Raw genomic sequence first — 22,222 nt, 5'->3', positions numbered from 1 at the left:
TCTCTGTCACTTTCATAATGTGGGACTATCTCCCAGCAGGCATTGTGATCGTAACGACCTAATGCCAAACTGCTGTATTTCAGGGTGTTGGTCGTACATTTCTCTGCATGTTTGTTTGTTTTTTGGTCCCAAAATAATATAATATATGGCATGTTCACCTGCATAAGTGCACTGACAGCATGAAAGGGTTAGATGTAAAGGAGGACCTTGTATTATCCAGTGACTGTTGGCGCATACCTGTAGTACCCAGTATGACAACAAGAGGGAAGCAAAAATCCAAAATAATACATTGTAAACCAACATTTCACTTGGACTGGAGGCATTTTGAATGGGCAGTTTCCGTTTTAATGTCATTGCAGTTCATTTATCAATGCAACTCAACGAGACCAAAGCCTAAAACAATCAACTGCTGCTAACATCCAGCGGTCTCCTAACTTTATTTCTAGAAGTGTAAACTGTTGATGTTTAATCTATTGTTTTCATTCATAATATGTTTAAGTGCAAATCAATCTTGGTAATATTGACGGTATCTGATGGATGGACAGACGGACCACCATAAACACTTTGAGGAATTCAAAGTTGAGAATGACATTGAATGGAGAAAGGGGGATACATGGCTCACACAGGCAGCAAGGAGATAATCAAGATGTTTTTAGCCAAGAAACACTAGAAAGAAAACAAACACTGCCCACATCAGCAGATGAACGGAAGACGTTGGAGGTAAATCGTCTCTTTGGCCCCTTCAGTAAAGAGCAGTGTGATTAATATTCACATAATACCAAGTGAGCTTGCCTTAAAAAAAAAACACATCAAGAAAAAACATGAATACAACCCTGATGATGCATTTTCAAAATTCAAGCCAATGTAAAAATAAATATATGTTTGAGTAACTTTTTAAGCGGGTATAAAAACAAACCAAGAGAGGACAGAACAAATGTGGCCCCATTTAATCCATGAGTTTCAGAAAATGTGTTACACATGTAGGTTCAGTGTGACGTGTTGTCTAATATAATGGCAGACTTGTGAATGATTTAATGCAACTGATAATTCTAAATGTACACGTTCCTGTCTGGCATGTCCGTAGGGCTGAGCAACATATCAATATTTATCATCCAAATATCACCGTGTCAGCACAATTACTGAGTTCAGAAGATGATCTACTGGTTTCCACATTACCCAGCCCCTCCTCCTCAATGTTTAAAAAACTGATTGTTGGAGCTGAAGAGGGTTGAAGGAGTGGACTGCCATTGTCTCTGTGTGGCAGATCTGTTTACATAGATAACAAGGCCCAGCCTTCCTTGGAGAAATGCTGGCTTCACACTGGACACTGAAGCGTCACGAAGCTATGTCAATCGTCACATGAGCACCAGCCTCTGTGCTGATCAACAAGCGATTCAGCGCCTCTGTTGTTTCCTACAGATCTAATCTCTATCTCTGTGTGCTTGTGAGTGTCTGTGTGTATCTGTGCGTCACACTCGCTCTGATAAGACAGACCTGATGAAAACGTAGCATTAATACGCAATATTAAAAAAAAAACACACACACACAATCAAAAACAGCAGATAACCAAAGATATAGTGGATGATTTTGAAATTTGATCATGTTGGAGGTAATTTGGGGGGGGATTGAAACAGGATAACAGCAGGGAGGGGCGAGGGAAGTCGATTTAGTCTTTCCTTACCATCAAAATGCCGATTCAATGATGTGTGAATGAAAAGAATCCAGGCTTCTGCAGTAATCTAATATCATATTTGTGTTGAGTGGGATCAGATAATAGCAGGGTTCTTGGTTCTGCTGCGGGGACAGGACTCCTATGTAAAGGGTGAGGAGGGGTAATGTGGGTGCCACCAGTCCATGAGCTTTACACTTTGTACGGGATCCAACACCACCTGGGTTCCTCCCTGATCCCCCCTCTTCTTCCCCCGCTGGAGCGGCGAGTCCTGGAATACCAGACGGACACGGTGGTGGCGCATGTCTGTGCTAACGTTGATTGTGAACTATGAGAAAGAGAGACACCAGTTCGGATTAGGAGACGTGGGTTCAGATAGTTTGACCGTTAACCACTAAAATCCAATCAGTTCATCCAAATGGTTGAAAGAACAGTCTCAACTCCCTCTATCATATGAGATAGAGGGAGTTACTCACCAGGGTCAGTATCATGCCCATGACCACAGGGGTGAAGATGAAGTTGAGGGTGGTGACCTGAAGCATGTAGCAGTCAGAGTCTGGGTTTGTGTGGACAGCTTTGTATTGTCTGGGCATGCACAAGGAGTTGGCACAGCCATTCTTACTCTGTCCCTGCTGGGATGGGAACATACACTTTTAGAAACATGACATCAGCAACAGGCTATTACCAACTGTATAAAAGGTTATCATATTAGTGAAGAAGGGTTTTTCAACCCTATTTTACCTGCTTTAGAAACTTGAAGTTGAACTCCCACAATGCCTCTGGTCGAGTCCCTATAACTTTTCTGACCCAGAACAGTAAACACTGCAACAGGAAACAACAAGCACATAAAATCAACATTTCCACAGCGAAATACTGGTTTAAGTTTGTACGGACATGCATATATATGTTTCTTACTGGTTGCTTTCTTGTTTTGAAAATAAAAATGCAAATATTAGACTAAATGACATACATAACCCAGATGTGTCAAAGAGTGTTTGTAAAGATTTCAGTCCATCCAAACACTACACAAGGGATGTCTTATCATGCAGAGTTCAACTTAGGAAATCTTAAAGAAGTGCCATCAGAGACAGAAACTACTACATTATATTTTAATTTCATTGAAAATGTAATAACCTTTTCTTTCACTAGCTAGTTCCACTCTATCACCCTGGACAACAACAGGAACCGCCTGTCAAAATCACTGAGCAGTCTGTTTGAACTCTCGCTGGCCTATACGATCAGCAGACTGTAAAATCAGCATGCAGGATTCTTCAGGACCCCTCACATATCCTGTTTCCTGAGTTTGAGTGGCTCCCCTCAGGACGCACGCAGTCTCCGCCGTCCAGGCTGCCGGACACTGCGGAGGAAGGCAACCTTCATCCCCAGGGCTGTCCAGCTCCTTAATGCTGATCACTGACTTATGAACATGCTGACATAAACTTTTTTTTATGTCTTTTACATAAACTCTAACATTTTGGATCACAAAATCTAAATGCACTTTAAAAGTGAAGCACTTTATAAATTATTATTCATGTGTCTCTTTTTTAGTTACTGTCATGCCCCACCCTTTAAATTGCCCTTTGGTGATGGATAAAGTGAATTGAATTAGTCTGGCTCTGTTTGAGCCACCTGGCTCCACTAAACGTAAAATTGGTGGTCGTGGATAGCCTGGATATCACATCAGCCTGAGTTTTCCTATTCAGCCACAGATTAATTTGCATGAATAGAGACACATAATAACATGTCATAAACAAAACTTTAGCACCACATCCATAGTTAGGTGACTGATCACCCATCAAATTATTCACCTTGGAGTCGAGCAAGGTTGTCGGCGTGGATTCTGGCAGGGCAGGAATTTTCGAGACACGCAAGCTGAACGGCTCATACAAATGGAAAAGGGAGCGAATCACTCGAGCACGTAAAGAGCACATCCTGTCAATACAGTCAAGCTGGAGACGGAACGGCAGGTCAGCATCAGTCGTGTAATGCCTATGAGAGATGGAAGTTGGTTATACGAAGAGTCAGTTTATTGGATACAGTCCGCAATTTTAAAATAAATTGTGAACTCAATTTATGGTTTTCACTCTGATACATTTTGTATTACTTTTTACATTTTTTTTTAAATTAGCAAAGTAAAAGCATTGAAGATGGCAGTTTTATTCTGAGCAGCACTTTCACTACCTTATTCTCTTTGAGGAGTGAATCAGCAAATTAATCTTGGACAGAATGCACTAATCAACCAAAATTGCCTTTAATTATTTTTTCAAGATTGGGCCTTGAAGACAGCGACCCCTTTTTTCTAGTTAAGTTTAGAATAACCTGTGAAAAAATATTGGTGGGAAAAGAGAAAAGCACTCCACTTCTCTGGTCACTACTGACTGCATGCAGTTAATCAATAAAACCACCTCACCTTCTGTAGAGTCGGCTCCAAAAAGCAGCGGTGCAAGTGACTGTCCAGGCATTCCTACAGATGAGAGCAAATCTGCATACATCCTCGGGCCGGATGTAGGAGGCAAGCATTAACCAAATATCTACTGGATACTCCCCCCCATCACTGCCCTCGCTTTCTGTGAAAACAACATGCAAACATCACAGTAAATACCCTTGTCCCACAAAATGTTGAGTTTTCAACTCCATTATGTGCATACTTTAAACAAATAATACCCTTTCTCCTCTTGTTTTTCTTCTTGCAGGCCACTTTAGTTTCAGTTTCTCCATCTTCTTCAAGTTCTAGGTCATCGCTGCTGTCCAATGCATCGGCTGTGACACTCACTGAAGACGAGAGGACCTCCTCTACAGCACCCTGAGATGCTTCCAGGCCACACAGCAATTTTACTGAAACACACAGCGTTAAGTTAAGCACTCGCATCATCTGTCCAAATGTCTGTCTGCGCCAAATGACACTGTAATCATACCAATTATATATATATAATATAAAGAAATATAATAATAATTTACCTTCCTTTTCAACTGCATTTGCCACAGCCTTTTTCACCCTCCCTGACTTCACAACGGCTGGGTCGGCATCAGCATAATCAGCAACGGTCACTAGGAAAAGCAGACATATTTACTGATAACCAAACTGATTAGAATTCATATTTCGCTTAAATATATGAGCTAAACACCTGTGAGCACTGCGGACAGTAAACTAACTGTTAACGTTAACTTACGAGTAAAAAAGTATAATGAATGTTGCGTTAATGTTAGATTTTCGTCGTAATTCATCAAATTAACTACACGCTAATGTAGAAAAACACACCGACGGTCTGCAAGTGCTAACAGTGGGCGGGGGCTAGCTTGCTGGCTAATGTGAAAGTAACCTACCCGATTCCGAACAAACGTCGCCGGCCTTAAATTTCAGCCGTTTTCTGTTCCCTTTCTTGGGCATGTCGACACCAATGATCTGTGAACGCTTAACGGGCCTGTTGGTCGTGCCATGTCTCTTTGACAAGCCGAGGCAGAGAGAAAGAAAGAAAAATGAGAGAGAAATTGAAAAGTGTTCCGCCAGTATCTTCAGCCATCATGGAATGACGCAACGTTGCAAGTAACGCGAGAGTATCGTTGTCGTTGTTTTTTTTTTTTTTACCTCTGCTGCTTTACTGCCACCTGCATAGGCGATTGCACATAACCTAGATGAGGGATTAAACTGGGATTCCCAGTCAACCCGGTTGTACGAAAGCATGAGGCATATGTTATGGAATAAATTACCATGGAGATTTATACTGTGTGGAGCTAGCCTGCCACAGACGTCGGCTGGCTTGACCGCAGTAATCTTATCCTGTATCTCAGCCACTTCGTTGGGAAACCCACGTGTTCATTAGTTATTCCACGGCCCGTTACATATTACCCTCCAGTGGAGTAGCTGTCATTATTTAAACATTCCCTACTGATTAAATACAAAGAAAAACGTCACGTGAAAGTCAGATTCAGCCACTAGGTGGCGACAAACAGCCACCACTTTCTGCCAACTGACAATTATTTTATTCTTTGTAATTATTACTATTGAGTAGAGGCTTTTAAACTCAAAGTTGTGATCTTCTTGCAGTATGAGAATGCATACACCAATTATGCATATTTACTTACATATGTAAGTATGTTAGGTAATATACATTGATGAATTGAATTAATTTACATCTGCACATAGGAGAAAATAAATGCATGATTGAAGGAATTAATTATGTCTAATATGTTATGGGCTGGCAACTAATACTTGAATGGGGAAAATCGTTTACAGAAACACATTATCCAACAAACTCTGGTTTCATTGAATTTGCCTTTGGTTCAAATATTAATTCCTCTTTCCATAGCAATTTATATCAATTTTTTTTTTATTGATTTCAATGTATGAAATTATTATTCTATAAAATGTTCAACCTTATCATAACATCCACGTTACACCCTAGCAGCCAAACCCATGCAGAACCATTTACAAACAAAACATTAACCATAAGGAAATGTGGAGCTTGGCACTCAATTTACAGTAGCCTACGGCTTACTTCAACCATCACAGTATAATGAAAGAGTAGCAAAATAACATTTTTGCTACTTTTTATATATTGTTCCTATTGCCGCATGTTGTCACAGAAACGTGCTTATGAATAAATTAAAATATTATACAAAATCAAGGAAAATGTTCAAGCCTCTTGTTCGTTAAATTTTAATAAAGAGAGAAAACTTTTAATAGTCCACATTTTAAACTTAGGGCGACTTATTTTCATTTTTAATTAGTTATTATGATTAAACGATTGGTTCTCTATGTGGGGTGCACCAGTTTATGTCTTTGGATTTAATTTTTCGATGAAGATATTGGATAGGACAGTACATTTATTTTTTTAGATTAAAAGGTATTAACGTAAACAAAACCCCCCAAAAATCAACATTTCTGTGAGCAGTTACATTACTGTAGCGGTAAACTCTGGCAGGCAGTTATTGTGATGGTGTTGTGCGATGGATCGTCACCAAACAAGTGAGTGAGTTGGTCAGGCGGAACAACGCACATCCACAACACAGTGAAAGGAGGCGCCTGTAATGTATACTAATATTTACAAGCTGCATATCTGATCCTGTAGGGGGCGCTGTTAACCTCGCCTCCCAGTTTTTGTTAAATCGACGCCGCTAGAACGCGCGTCGTGTCTCGTGAACGCGCTTAGTAGTGCTCACGTGAAAAGTTAATTACATTTTACCCATTTAAGTTTGTGCTAACTACGGAAGCATGACACTGTAACGTTGCGGTCCTCTGTGATTGTGTGTGGCGCAAAACGCCGGGAGAGCTGAAGCCTGGTTGTGACAACTGCAGATTCCCTTGTGCGTGTGTGTGTGTGCGTGCGTGCGTGTGTGTGTGTGTGTGCGTGTGTGTGTGTGTGTGTGCGTGTGTGTGTGTGTGTGTGTGCGTGTGTGTGTGTGCGTGCGTGCGTGTGTGTGTGTGTGTGCGTGTGTGTGTGTGTGTGTGCGTGTGTGTGTGTGTGTGTGTGTGTGTGCGTGTGTGTGTGTGTGTGTGTGGGAGGAGGAGTGAGCCTCGGTTCGGTGGCGGTGTGTGTGTGTGGAGAGATGGAAGCGGAGAAGGCGGATGCAGATAAGACTCGCTCTCACTGTCCCCATCACTAAAGGACGCAAATCAAGCGTTTCCTCACGGATGTTTTCTTTTTTTACTCCTTTTTTTTTAATACATTTTCCTGCCGATGTGCTATGGTCTCCGTCGTGCTCGCGGGCACCACCCCTCGAAACGTACCCGTCTATCTCTGAGCTGTCAATCATATCACGCCGGGATTTCTACATGTGAGTGCATGGCGCGCCGGGCAGGGCGGATCTGCTCACGGGGGGGAAACAACGCCGGTTAATATGGATGAAAGGTCACCCATCATCTCATCGTCTCAATCACTCTGATTAGGTAAGACGATATAAAGCTTAGGGGACGCACGTTTGATGCACGAGGGATGTAATGTATTGGTAGTAAGACGCGCATCCACGGTTGCGTTGGTGTTCCGTTGCTACGGGGCGTTAATAAGAGGGCCCTCTTATCAGTGATCGTAACCACACATATCACATCCTGCATCCCGACAGCGACGCGGTCCTATAGCGCTGCCCGGACCACAGAGCGAGGAAGATGATGTGCGAAGTGATGCCGACCATCAACGAGGGAGACTCAGCCGGACCTCCCAGAGGCACCGGCGGCGGCGTCCCCAACGGCTCGGACCAGGAGGCCAACTTCGAGCAGCTGATGGTCAACATGCTGGACGAGAGGGACAAGCTGCTCGAGTCCCTCAGGGAGACTCAGGAGACCCTCATTCAATCTCAGACTAAGCTGCAGGGGGCGCTGCACGAGAGGGACGTGCTCCAGCGGCAGATCAACGCCGCGCTGCCTCAGGTGAGGAGCGGAGGGGAGGGGAGGGGAGGGGGACGGTTTTGTCCAAGGGAGCAGCAACCGTAAGATACAAATGGGGCGTTGAATTGGACAACTGTATGTGAGGAGATAATAGTTGAGTGGTGATCTTGATACCTACTGAGGCTGGATTAGCACTCAGGCGGATTGGGCAACTGCCAGATTCTTCTCTGGTTTGTGGTAATTCAATTGAAAATGTGACTGGGAATCAAGGTTGAGCCTGCTTTACCTCATCTTGGTGCCTTGACAGGGTCCTTGTGTCATAAATATAACATTAAGACGTTATTTCTATCAGTTTACTTTGGCTTAAACATTGCCAAATACTGGGAGTCAGTTTTCCACACAAACCATGCAAATGTGAGAGCAGGTAACGTTCTAGCATATAATATGTACATTGCACAGAAAGTGGGGGGCTAATAGGGGCTGAGCACCTTATTTATCTTCAGGGGCTAACTTCCATGTTAATGTGGCCATGCTAGTGATCGTGACCGATTTGGAAATTAAATGACTCATGGCACCTAATCTAAAAATCTAAATTCCCACCGCTACAGCTAGACCTAGACCGGCAAAAAGTTGAATATGACAGTTGAATTTACAAGGAGGCGGCCGGAGCAGAGGATCTATAAGCTTGGATTCCTCTAGGAGCACGCTCCTGAAGGTGGGGAGGTGCAGACACATGCCACTTCAAAAGCTCATAAGTTGCATTGTGCCAAAAAGGAGGACCAAAATGATGGTATTAAAGGTAATGCAGTAGATAGATGGAGGGTTTATCTCACTAGAGGAATGTCGGCTCTCAGTGTAGACGTCGTAGAGCTTGCTGGTCAGAGAGGAGGGCAGCCTGTCACCTGTCATTACCTGGATTGAAGCAGCCTCACCTCTATGCAGTGACCTGTGTGTCAGTGGTAATGTGAGTGAAAGGTGCTGATGGTGAACCGGGATATCCGTGCGTGTAAAAAGTGTGCGTATTTAAGAGAGCGAGAGCTGAATCAGGGCTGCTGCAGTCACCGAACCACGACGACAATGAAGCCTCAGCACATAAAGCTGTGTTACCCTCTGACCCTCTGGTCTAAATGCGTTGCATGATGTCACAGCATGGTGTGTGTGTGAGAGAGAGAGAGCGAGAGAGAGAGAGAGAGAGAGAGCGATGGAGAGAACCATGCTGACGATGACAGCCTCACTGCAGCCTCTTGTGAAAGAAACATGGCCGCTTGCTAGTGTACATGGCCCTGGGCTGCTTGCTTCCACACATGCATACATGCTTCTGTGTGTATGTGTGTGTGCGTCAGAGAGAGAGAGAGAGAGAGAGAGAGAGAGAGAGAGAGAGAGAGAGAGAGAGAGTGAGGGAGTAGGAAGAGGCTGTCATGCTTGTTTTCTAATCCTGCTTGGTTCAGCGTAATGTTTTATTCTAGCAATAATACAAGTATTAGTTATACAGTCATAGACCTCTGGGACATTATGCAGACATTATGACTGGCGTGTACATGCATAAGCTGTCTCCTGCTCTCTCTGTCTCTCTCTCTCTCTCTCTCTCTCTCTCTCTCGCTCTTAAAACACCAAACAGACACTCACTTGGGCACAAAACACAGCAGTGGTCATTTCCACAGCAGCCACAGAGCAGAGAGAGATGACGCAATGGACAGTGGGTGAAGCAATCCCGAGAAATGAGAAAAATTGCAGTTGCAATTGATTTCAACAAATTTCTTTTTTGTCGGCTCGACTGAGGAAGAATGAGAGTCCTGGTGCATCATTGGAAATTTGCAGCGTGCTTCCTGTCATGACGAGGGGGAAGTGTGGAGGGGAAAAAATAACACACTGTAGCTGATATCTCGAGTTTGGGTGTGACAAATACATTAGAGCAATGTCCTGGCATTTGGCGATGGCACTGACCCCACCATTCTAATTACTGTAGTTACTCGCTGTACTCAACATGACCATACAGTAGTTGGTGTGTTTTGCCTCGACTACAACACCATATCACCACGTTCTGTTAGCTCTAGACGCCCTTTCTTGTGTAGCCCCCCTCCCAGTACATGCGTGTTGCAGACTATGAGTGGCGTATTCCTCTCTGTGTGAGTTCACTGCTCCCAAGGTGTAGACTGATGCATGAGTGTTGGCACGGCATGGCAGCCTTCTTTTTTTGCCAACCTTTTCATTTGCCTAACAGATATTTGTCATACATTTGTCATATTCACCTAGAAGGTGTGCACATGTTTGTGTGTGTGTGTGTGTGTGTGTGTGTGTGTGTATGTGTGTGTGTGTGTGTGTGTTTTGTTTTGTCTTCTGTAGGTCCCCTGACTCCATGGGACTGGTCTGACCCAGAACTGTCAGATCTATGTCTCCCCTCCACATATAAACACACACACACACATACACACACAAAAGTACGAACAAACTGTGAGAGTGATTCAAAATTCAATGCTCTTCAATGTCGTCATTGTTAACAATACATAAACCCACGTCACCTTCGCATCGGTACTCATATGTTTGCCTCAGCAGCATCATAAAAATACATACGAAAATATGTACGATGTTGCCACACACACACACACACACACACACACACACACACACACACACACACAAAGAGAGATAGAGAGCGAGAGACTAGGATGGATATGTTCATTAGCTACAGAGAATGGAGTTTCAGATTAACATGTCAGCCCATTACAGTGCCAAATTATTCTAATACAGCCCTCAGAGATGGGTTAGCCCAAAGACAAATTAGGTTTTAAACACAGAGACTCACACATGCATGCTTATGCAGTATGCACACCCATAAACACACACACACACACACACACACATACACACACACACACACACACACACACACACACACACACACACACACACACACACACACACACACACACACAGTGCCTTCGTCTTCTGTGTGAGAAAAACTGTTCCGACACTGTCAAGTAGAATGTGTTGAGAGGTGTGTGTGTGTGTGTGTGTGTGTGTGTGTGTGTGTGTGTGTGTGTGTGCGTGCGTGCGTGCGTGCTATACTATATTATCACTATTCTCCATTAGGAAATGTCTATTATTATGACTAGCATGGCTCTCTGTGTGTTTTGTTTAATCTGTACAAAAATATTTTTTTAGTTTAAGGGGGTTTGATTGTTTTCTATAATATCATCCCTGCTGGTTGCTTGGAGCATAGTTCCAAATGTCTGTTGGGGTACAGATTAAACAAACAAGATACAACGTGTTAATGACTCAGTTTAAGAGGTGCTGGCAGGTGTTTTATATTTTATTAACAGTGGCCAGAACCAGGTAAGTGTTTCCCTCCTGCTTCCAGTCGTTGTGCTAAGCTAGGCTAACCACATCCCAGCACTATCTCCATACTTCTTAGCGAACTCTTGGCCAAAATAAATATCAAACTATTCCTTAGAGGGTACCTCAACAATGTAGCTGAACAACACGTTTGGTAGTGACTCTGTAGTCGTTATCCCAAGTCTGAGAAATGATCTCTGTGATCGTAGCATCTAACTGTGTGCACTCATGGTGGAATGTGTTTCAGGTCGTGTTTGATGGGTGTGTTGTGATACTTGGACACCTGTTCCAGTCAGAGACAACACTGGCTATTTCTGCCAGCATACAAATACACAGAGAGAAAGACACACACGCACACACACGCACACAAACACACACGCCTCACACCTTCCAAAACAACTCCCTCTTGTTCTAAATTCTAACCACACTGAAACACGTATGAATACTCTCTCTCTCTCTCTCTCTCTCTCTCTCTCTCTCTCTCTCTCTCACACACACACACACACACACACACACTTTGGTATGCTGTGTTGTTTACTTGACCTTACACACCACTGACCTGTCCTTGTTGCTTACTCTAGTACAGACATATAAACAAAAAATCATACACACATAGTTCTAAATTCACCGGACCTCTATGAAGAAATACATGTAACATACAGTATGTAGCGCTGCACCATATTGACATTCCAGTATTTGTTTTCCATGATATGAAAATCATCATTATTGGTGATTTTGTAGGGAAGTAAAATTGCGTAGAAAATAAAAATAATAATTTCTTGAAAAGCATATTAAATAACTTTTACACTGAAGACTTTTTAAAGATACTTTTTTTTAATGTGAACCATCCATGTATGAACTTTATTTCTATACAGTTGGTTTCAACGCACCAAACAAATGCAAAATCAGGCAGATTAATACACTGATTGACTCACCATGACACCTTTGTAAACTCTCCTATTAAGTGAGTCTGGGCTTAAGTTATTGCTAAACTCCTTCCCTTTAATCAATATGTGGCAATCAAGAAGGGAGGCAGCCCGATCATTTTCCAACTTCGCACCTCCTGCAATGTCACTATTACAAATGCACAAATGCATAATGTCGATGCAGCCCTAAACCTTTGCCGCTCTGCCCATGTGTGTGAGCCTGCCTCCCTCCCTCCTCCTTCCTGTCTCATGTATCAGTGTTTCCAGGTTCTTCTCCTGAACTAAAAAGCAGACAAATCAGCGGGTAGCCAGCAGAACATGGAAACTTAGCTTCAGTCTTGAGGAGTTTAGCATTTATTCACCGACACATAAACCGTAAACACACTTCTCACCTTTGCTGCGCTGATGTACGAGTATACCGCGGGGTGTTGGGTGTGGCATAGGTGGAACACTGCCTTTTAGCCTGGTGTTCAGGGACTCACTTTAGAACTACGAGTAACACAGAAAATGCAGATGCGTTATTCAATTAAGACATCGAACTTTAAAGATGTGTATCCTTGGTTTTACATATATCAGTGTCTAATAAAGGACAATGTAAGTGATGGACCTCATAGATCCCAGGAGAGAGCAGGGTATTTCAGGACTCTTGAACCAGGGCCAGTAGAAGTGAGCCTTGCAGGCTTGGTATTTGGCCATCATAGTTACTGTACTAGACTTGTGTTTTGTTTACTGGTACAGTGTGAGAGGGGATGCATGTCATAGCTAATATACCTCTTTGCAGAGAAAGGAGAGAGAGCTCCGAGGTCCCCCTGCACTGTGTTCAGAGTTGCCTGAGCTTCTCATGACACACACACACACACACACACACACACACACACACACACACACACACACACACACACACACACACACACACACACACACACACACACACACACACACACACACATTCAGCATGGTATAAAGACTCTTCCTCACATCTGCAACCACCCACAAACAACCAATAACACACACTGCCTATTTTTTCTTAAATGTCAGCATGCTGCGTCCACATGTTGTGTCAAGTCTGTGTGTGTGTGTGTGTGTGTGTGTGTGTGTGCGTGCGCGTGAGCATGCCCATGGCTAGTGTTGCTTCTGCATGGATGACTGAGGCGGCTTTGTGCACCATGATAGGAGAATATTGAGGAGGTTGAGCAAAGTCAGTTGAAAAATTACCAAATCTCATTGGTCTGCTGCTGAAATCCGAATTTTTGTGCAATGTGTTACGTAAGCACCAAGTACTGGAATTCGGGTTGATGTGGAGGAAAGTGGAGCATGAAGTGAGCAGCTGAATGTCACCAAGAAAACCCTGTAAGAAAAGAGAGGGAGACAGTGCGGGGGGAGAGACAGAGAGAGACAGAGAGAGAGACAGAGAGAGAGAGAGAGAGAGAGAGAGAGAGAGAGAGAGAGAGAATGAAACTGAAAGGAAAGAAAGACAGACGGCAACTGAGAAGGATGTCATGTCCACGTTATCACCCTGAACTGCACCAAACCTTTTCTTTTGAGAGATGAGTTGTGTGGGGAAAGACAGGGAGGGAAAGAGACAGAGAGAGAAAGAGAGAGAGAGAGAGAGATGGAGAGAGAGAGAGAGATGGAGCAAAGGTCCCCGTCCAGATGTTGTAGTCCATGTTCTGCGTCTTAACCCCTGGGCCCTGGATCATCTCCAATCTTAACTTTAATTGAACAATCTTCCACTAAACAAAACTATCTCACGGTTTCTACAGAGACAGGAACATTACAATGTTTCCCTGGGTTGATATTTTGCTACATTGCTAGAAAGAAGTCAAACGGGGGAAAGAAATAAAGTCTGATGATTAGCCCAGGATGTAAACAAGCCAATAGTTTATCCAGATTATCTAAGTCGCTTTATTTGTAGTTGAAACTGTTATATTTGAAATGTCAGAAACCCTGCCCATGAGTTTGTGTGTAATTGTGCAAGAGGGAAAGAGGGGCAGAGACGTGAGGAGTGAATCTAATTAACAAGGTATCTACCCCCCAGTGGCTGACTGACATCACACCTCTATCTTGTTCCTTCCTCTGCTCTCAGCTGCATCATGACAGCTTTATATCCTCCGCCAGTCTCTTTTCCTCCACTACTCAGCAGTTCAATCTTCTTCCTGAGTGCGTTGTCCAGCACACCCAAAAGCTCCAACATGGCCAGACCGGCTCCTGGCAAGGGCTTATGCACAGCTTTCGGGCCCCTGAGCACTAATAGATTATTAGTGTGCAAAGCTAGCTCCCCCACGCTGCCCTGCCACACCATGGCTTCTGTGCTCCATCTCTCAGTGGCATCCATCTTTCGCTACCTCCATCCCTCTGCCAGCACCATCTGGCTCTCAGCACCAGGCACATTTAGCTCAGCCGGGCGCCAATTTGTCCCCCTGACTGCCCGGGAGAGAGAAGGAGAGTGAGGGAAAGTAGGAGGAGGAAGAGAGACAGATCTAGAGAATAAGATTCAGCAAAGAGAAACAGAAAGAGAGTCAGTCAGGAAAAAGGCAGAATCAAGTGTACCTGATGGTCCCCAGCAGCGAGGGACATGCTCTGGTAATGGAAAGAATGAATAGACACTGTGTGTGTGTGTGTGTGTGTGTGTGTGTGTGTGTGTGTGTGTGTGTGTGTGTGTGTGTGTGTGTGTGTGTGTGTGTGTGTGTTCCCTCTCCCTGGTAATAAGCGCAGAGTGATTGGAGTTGCAGGACCACCAGAAGGGATGGCAAGAGTAATGAAGGAGGGAGGCAGGAAAGGACAGAATGAGAAATAGAAGGAGGAGAAGGAGGAGCAAGGGGATGTAAGATGAAGTTTTCCAGCCAGCAGTTAAGCCCACAGCAGTCCTGCCATGTCTAACAACTACACTATTGGAACTCTGTCCGCTTGTTTTCCCTCCTGCAACTTCAGAATGGAAGAAGGCGGGTCTGGGCAGAGTGTCGTTTTCCAAAAAGTATGCCCTCCATGCCCAAGGTTACCAACTTCAAGGGCACTTTGAAATCGTAATTCGCCCACACATGTCCAAAGACGCATAGTAGTGTGGGGGGGGGCAGCTTTTCCCGGGAAGAGACTTAAGCAGCAGCAGCACGGGCGCCGGCATCAGAAGCTAAGTCCCCGACTGGACCCTTAAAGGGATTTAAAGAACTTCAAAATGCTTCATCTGCTCCATGAAATGCAGCTTGTCAGTGTCTCACAACATAGCACATACCCCCCCGCCACTGACTGTCAATAACACCCGCATTCGCTCACAAACACAGATTTGAGAGAGCGTGGCAGTGCAAGTGGAATTCGGGATTTGGGAGGAGGACACAGTGGAAGAACAAATATTGCTGTAGTTAATGACTGCCGTGGAGCATATATTTCTCTTTGTGCATAATGTGATGGTAGAACACATCACGCCTTTATGTGCATTTATCTTCATTTGTTTAGTCATTTATTTCAAATTGGTTTCAGGATATGGATTATAAATCTGTATCTGTGAGTGACATTCACCCATAATAGAAAACTGTTATTATTGATTTGTCTATTTGATATTAGCAGCCAATATGAACTGGCATGCTGAAGCAGCAAACAGCTAATATGTGAAATAGAAGTAGTGTGGTGAACAATATGTTTTTAATTCAAATGAATACTACCATATTAAAACAAAAATAAAGCCTGAGTTAGACTTGAAAATCATTTTCTTCATAATTTGGCCCATTATTCCGTTTCTGTTAGTTCTCCACCAGCTTTTTAACTCAATTCATGGGGCGTTTCAACATGATAAGATTAGTTTGGATAGTTGGGATTGATAGTGGGATTGTTTGCGCTACTAATCCATAATCAGTGTATGACCTACAGCAAATGACGGTCGGCACACCCTCATTTTGGAGAAGCAGGCAGGATAACCAATGCGGGTGCAAAGCAAAGGACTGCTGTGGAGCAAAGGATATTTTAGCCACCTAAAAGTCAGGCTCCCCTAAAAAATAAAAAAAAAAAATCAATTTTCGTCTAAGTGCACTGACTATGGATAAGTACCTCATACAACCCCACTTCATATAATCCGAACTATCCCTATGATTTGGAGTCATGTTTCTGTCCATCTAACAAGTCCAATATCCACTCGTCCTTGTCGTTTTGCTCTCCACTAACTCCTGAGAGAAATATCTGGCTCTTTAGCTTCTCGGTGCTCAGCTTTGTTGCCCAGCTGGTCACGAACTTTGTCTGCTGTTTGATGCTGGGCGGGTAATAGACAGCGAGTTTATCAGAGCATTTTACTGAAAATGACAGCCAGCTGAGAAAGAAGACCCGAGAGAGAAAGTTAAGACGGTACAAGACGAGCATAGTCGCAGGCTGTAACACCAAAACAAGTTGCTAAAAAATGCTAAAATGCTCTGCAGAGCAAGCTGATGTGAACTGCAGTGTCATGATAATTATCTGTGACACCATCGCCATTTCATCCATTGTTAATATAAAAATATTGATGAGTGTATTATCTAAACCACTCATTCATAAATAAATACAAAATATCCAAAGTGCTGGGAATAAGTGCAGGTTAAACTCTTCGGTCAAATCACCTTCGCTCCAAATGCAGAGATACGGAGTGCAAATGTACGTAAAATATTAATGCAATTCATGATTAACATGGCAGCCAGGCTGTTAAACGATGAATACGATCATTGCATTGTATAGTTACTGCTGGTAAATGCTAAATGCTAAATGTATTGATTCCTTGTATAAGAAAATGGTTCAAATGATGAATTGCCCACACCGAGTCAGCACTTCTTGGTATTGTGTGTCCGACAGAGCTCACACACACACACACACACACACACAGATGCTAGCCAGCTCAGAGCTCCATCATACCTGGTCAGACACCAAAATAAGCTGGATAGATACATGATGACACACCAGCTTGTTGACTAAGTACATACTGGAAAAACTAATAAGATATTTTTGGTGCACGTACGTCCACAGAAAAGCTCTCAGAACGTCTTGTCTCTGTATTAAATCACGACCCGGTTATTCAGCACCACCTACAACAGTTTCAGCGGCAGTCTGTTATTCATTTACTTCCAGCTCCATTCACAGACGTGTGGGTTGGTGCCGGCACTCAAACAGTTTCACAAACAAGCTCCATCCCTGTGTCTTTGGTGGGTGTGTGGTGAAATTGTTCTTCTTCTTTCTTTCTTTTTTTTTCAAAATGCATCTTTGGATTTATTTGTTTTTTATGTCTGATTGTTTTCCTTCAAAAGCACAAAAACCTGTTGTTTAAACTCACTGATGAACACACTGAGCGTTGACTCAGTGAAGAACCAAAACCCGTATTAAGATTAGCAACACACTGATGTGTTTCCTCTCTTCAAAGTCCCGCTCCCCTCCCTTTCTTCTCTCCCTCAGTCTCACTGACTCCCTTTCACTCGCTCTCTGTCTTATCAGCGCTGATGGCTTTAAGCGTGTGTGCTGAGAGGTCTATTCGTTAGTTATCGTTCTGTCAGATAATTCTTCATATCTCTCAGCTAGTTCACTGTACTCACAGCTCTGCACAGATGGGATGAGGTGGGAGCACAGCCGCATGGGCTATGAGACTTTGGGAAAAAACAGCCACATTTTATATATATATATATACACATACATTATATACAGATATAGATACAATGTGTGATTCCTTTCAGTCTCTTCATGATAGCTTGATGACAAAATGTTGTTTCAGGATCATTAACATACCATATCAAGTGGAAGAGGAAGTGCGTGAGTGCATTGAATTCATCTTAATCAGCTCGTTAATGGAGGAGGTCTGAGAACATTTTTATTATGTTTACATGACGACACGCTCGATATGGATTGCACTTTCACTGGCACCACGGAAACATTTGTTTTCGCGGTTGCATTGTAAAGGCGTGTGTAGTTCATCTAATTACAACGCTACAACAATACGACAATAGCTTGGACCGCTCCCACATATTGTAATTGTATGAATAACTGATATGCACAAAGTCACTGTCATCCCCGTGGCCGGCTCTGTCGATGATGAAGGTCAGTAAGCATTGTGGTGCCCCATTAGAATAATGGGGGCTGTGACGTGGCCTGCCCCAGTGCAAGAAGAACATCATTCACACTCAGCTGCTCTCTCTCTCTCCCCCTCTGTCTCCCTTTCTCTCTCTCTCTCTTACCGTATGCCCTGCTCCGTCTCTTCCTGCCCTCAATTCCACACTCCAATAGCCCTTTCATTTACTCATGCTCTCTCTCTCTCTCTCTCTCTCTCTCTCTCACACACACACACACACACACACACACACAATTAGACTTTAAACACACAAACAAAAGGCTCTGTGTCAGTAACATCAAATGCCTCCTGGATGTTTTAGAAGCCTTTGAATTTGGTTTAAACCTCCCTCATTGTAGATACCACAGCAGCAGAGGATATAGGCTGAACAAAGAATATACGTGCACTGAGAAATGCTTGTGACTACCTAATTGGAAATGGCCTGCGGAACATGTGATTGGAAATGGCCTAGATCTGGATAATTAAACACCTGCAGTCGACAGCTTTCTGTTTGACTCAAGACTGATGGTCTGTTTGCTATTATATACAGCACGTTGGGTCTGTCAGGACTTCTCAAAGGGCAGTTCTTTTCATTCTAGAGGATTTTAATATTGCAGTGGACATCACAGGGCTCTCTGGCAGTCTTTATAGGACAGACAGTGCCAGGAAGCATGGCCAGCCTTGCATGTAGAGAAAAGTTTGCTTCCTAATTGCAGTACAGTTTGTGGAAGTGGTATATTTTGTGTTCCTCTAATCCTGGAAGAAATAATTTTTTCAATGAGGAAATATAGTTTGTTTGATGGATAGTTAGAGTATATTATTATATATTATTGCAAACTGGCAAATAACGGGACACTTTCCTTATTTACACTTGCTGTTGGGAAAATAACCATATAATATGTAATGCGCTGTCCATTGCATATATGGAACCTGAATGGTGGATTTTTAATTAGCTTTCTAAATGTGTTACTCAAGCTGCCACTGGAAAGCCCTGGCCATGAATGTGGTATCGTTGTCTCGCAACGTTAAAATGGGTCTGAGCTTTTTAGAAAGCTCTCAGATCCTAATGGGACTCTTAGTTAGTGCTTTATTAAATGCAGGTGCACAGGAAAGTGCAAACACTTAAATGTATGCATGTAAAAGATTGTTGTGCTAGGATCAATTAAGAGACAAATACTTTGTGTTGTCTGCTTCGGATGTCTATTGTCTGATTTTAGGGATCCAGATATATCCACGTGAGTTGTGAGATGTGAGGAGGTTAAACGTTTTCTTTTAAAATGCTGAATTTTCCTTTTTTTCCTGTCAGATTGGCCCGGTCGGATGGCTCTAATTACTAAACCCATGAGCCTCAGCCATCATTGCTATGGAGAAGTTGCCAGAAAGACAGGCAGATCAGAGCTGTAGCAACATTTAAAAAAAATGGCTTGTTGTTGCAATTGGGGGAGAACGTCCCAGTGAAGTTATTGAAGTCATCTAAAATGGACCCACAATCTGAATGTAAGCAATTTTAAACCGGTGAATGTTTGATCAGTTTTCTACTAACGGTAATGTTGAGCTTCTAGCATTACTTGAAGTCCCTCAACCGACATTCTGCTAGAGTGTCATGGCAGCGTTGACCTTTCAATGATAAAAAACAAACAAGCCGTTATTTTCTAACACAGCGGAGTTTCATGTCAGCCGTAACAATGTCAACAGGACTTCTGGATGTTCAAAATAACTCCAGTCTGTTAAATACTGTGTTGGCCATTTGACTAATTTCAACAATTTACAGTGAGTTCACTATAGTTCACAGAGAGTGTGGCTGCAGATGAAACCATTTCAATAATTAGATGTCAGTGGGATATTCAATGTGGACTTGAGGCCAAACCCTCAGAGTGTTGCAGAGATACATTTTACACCAGCTTCCCAAAGCCAGACAGCACTGCATGCAAAATAATAAAACACTTGGCTGCAATTGGCTTTCCAGAAGTGGCAGCTTTTAAAATGGTCATATAGGGAAAACATAAGAATGAAGTGTACAATAGTGTGGAAAGGAGCGGAGGAGTGGGCGTGAACTTGTCCCCTGTGCTCAAGTTTGCTGAAGGCTACTAACGGCCCTTTGGAGAGCTGTTCTGATTTTGACACCATTAAGCAGGCGTCCTCTTGCAAATGAGCGAGACAGACGGAGGTAAGACGATTGTGAATGAGACTTGGACTGAGACAGAGAGGAAGTGCATGCGGTAGAGTTACATAAAGGTCATATGAAGCTCCGCAGCTTAAATCAGACAGTGCTATCTCTCCCCCCATCCCCCCCCCCCCCGCCCCACCTCTTCACTTCCGCTGCAATCCTGATATTCCTCTCCATCCTCCGCCTCTCCAGTTTCAGTCACATCCTTTTGTCGTAGCGATCTGTTCATTTTTGCATCCTCCTATCTGATCCTCGGTTTCCTCTCCCCGTGTCTTGTTCTCTCATTCGATGCTGGTATGTCAGCATATTGCATCTTCTCCTCTTTTTCTCTTCTCTTTTCTCGACCATCTTGCGTGAGTCAAGGCACTCAGGAACCCACAGATCTGTGCTTTAATTGGACCAGATTGGCGGTGGACTATCTGCCAGGGCAACGGGTTCATTGTAGCATCTAGCACACACTGACACAACTCATATATATATATATAAATATATATTTTTTTACAGTTAAAGTCATTATTTCATATTGCTTTCTGGTTCTCTCTCTCTTTTAAAAACATGCGGTCGTCTGTGTTACTGTTCTGTAACTCTATACTGTTTCCATGGTTGCCAAATTACAGTATTAGACCTCATAAACAACGAAACATATTGAAGAGCGAGTGGAAGTGATGATAATAATAAGAGAATGCAGCAAACAGGATACAGGCTACAATAAAAGTGATACAATATTTAATGGAGCCCTCGATGCTGTGTTGCAATTTGCATTATCATGTGATCATACATACATTTATTGGCGACGCCGTAATGTTTTGATTCATCATCCTGCTGTTGTAACAAGCCATCCACCTTTACAGCCAGTTACAGGCAGTTAATGCAGCACAACTGCACCGCTTCTGACTGGCAAACCTCCACGAACAGCTGCTTAAATCCTTCCAGTCCGACTGTTTCACAGCATTTGAACTGACACTCTGAGCAATGCTTCCATGTTCTCCAACATAATGATCCTCATTTTTATGAAAATAAGCTTTTAGCAAAGCATTAAAAAAAAACATCAACGAGAATTATAAAAGCTGATGTCATTGCTTGTTTATTATTACTGCAAGATCATCTAAATTCATCGTCAGGTTATTTTTACTCCTGTCATTTGCAAAGTCAAGACATGTCATGCATCTCTCTCTCACGCACGCACACACACACACACACACACACCAGGCCAGTGGGAATACACCACAGATCCAGTTGGCGCTTGTTTAATGCTGACCCAACACAATATATGTCCGTCCCTCCAGTGTTCCCTGTTACCCTGAGGGCACACCGCCAGCAGTTCCCTCAATTACACACATACACCTACACATAACATATACTGTATATTCATCGATATCCTGCAGTCCTTCTGTCTGTCCTCTAATCCACTCACCATCTCTGCTGGGCCGTCTGTCGCCATCTAGTCCTCCATATAAAAGAAATGTGTTCTCCAAAATGTGATGCTAATTCTTTTTAGTATGCCTTACTATTCCACTTATGAAAGCCTTAAACATAAATGATTAGGCTACATGAATACATAGGTATCTTTATACATTAATAAACAGGACAAACATGAAGTGACTGAGTAACATGCATCCATACATGGTTAGTGTGAATGGGATTTTCCATGAAAGCTATTCCTCTGCTATAAAGAAACAAGCTTGTAAGACACTGTTAATGAGAATCACACAATGTTATTCCAAACAAAACTAGGACTGAGCGATTAATCACTTTAAAA

The 22,222-nt window shown here is 43.1% G+C and overlaps 2 protein-coding genes across 9 annotated transcripts in view; one reads left to right on the top strand and one right to left on the bottom strand.

Annotated features, from left to right (window-relative positions):
- Window positions 1-924: 924 nt before the first annotated feature.
- On the bottom strand, window positions 925-5,218 carry tmem183a (transmembrane protein 183A). Of its 2 annotated transcripts, none has more exons than XM_084022667.1 (8): window positions 4,994-5,218; window positions 4,628-4,717; window positions 4,334-4,504; window positions 4,080-4,236; window positions 3,478-3,658; window positions 2,411-2,491; window positions 2,146-2,298; window positions 925-1,997 (listed from the first exon to the last, which is right to left on the bottom strand). In XM_084022667.1, the coding sequence occupies exons 1-8, from the start codon at window positions 5,055-5,057 to the stop codon at window positions 1,812-1,814; spliced, it is 1,083 nt and encodes a 360-aa protein (XP_083878793.1). In that variant the 5' UTR covers window positions 5,058-5,218; the 3' UTR covers window positions 925-1,811. The 2 variants fall into 2 exon arrangements, with proteins under 2 accessions (XP_083878793.1, XP_083878792.1); XM_084022666.1 differs by having other exon boundaries at window positions 2,146-2,301; window positions 4,994-5,217.
- A 2,124-nt stretch (window positions 5,219-7,342) lies between these two features.
- The window catches only part of ppfia4 (PTPRF interacting protein alpha 4), a 49,385-nt gene continuing 34,505 nt past the window's right edge, over window positions 7,343-22,222 (top strand). For 2 of the 7 annotated variants that reach the window (XM_084032265.1, XM_084032259.1), the window contains exons 1-2: window positions 7,345-7,556; window positions 7,730-8,033. In XM_084032265.1, the coding sequence (XP_083888391.1) occupies window positions 7,773-8,033 (261 nt within the window). In that variant the 5' untranslated portion in view covers window positions 7,345-7,556; window positions 7,730-7,772. Of the gene's footprint in view, window positions 7,557-7,729; window positions 8,034-22,222 lie in introns of all 7 variants that reach the window. The other 5 variants (XM_084032263.1, XM_084032261.1, XM_084032260.1 and 2 more) reach the window with 4 other exon arrangements.

The sequence above is a fragment of the Eutrigla gurnardus genome (genome assembly GCF_963514095.1).
Source record: "Eutrigla gurnardus genome assembly, chromosome: 2".
Lineage (NCBI taxonomy): Eukaryota > Metazoa > Chordata > Actinopteri > Perciformes > Triglidae > Eutrigla > Eutrigla gurnardus.
Note: the sequence above shows the minus strand (reverse complement) of the source record. Positions and strands in the feature narration are given on the sequence as shown.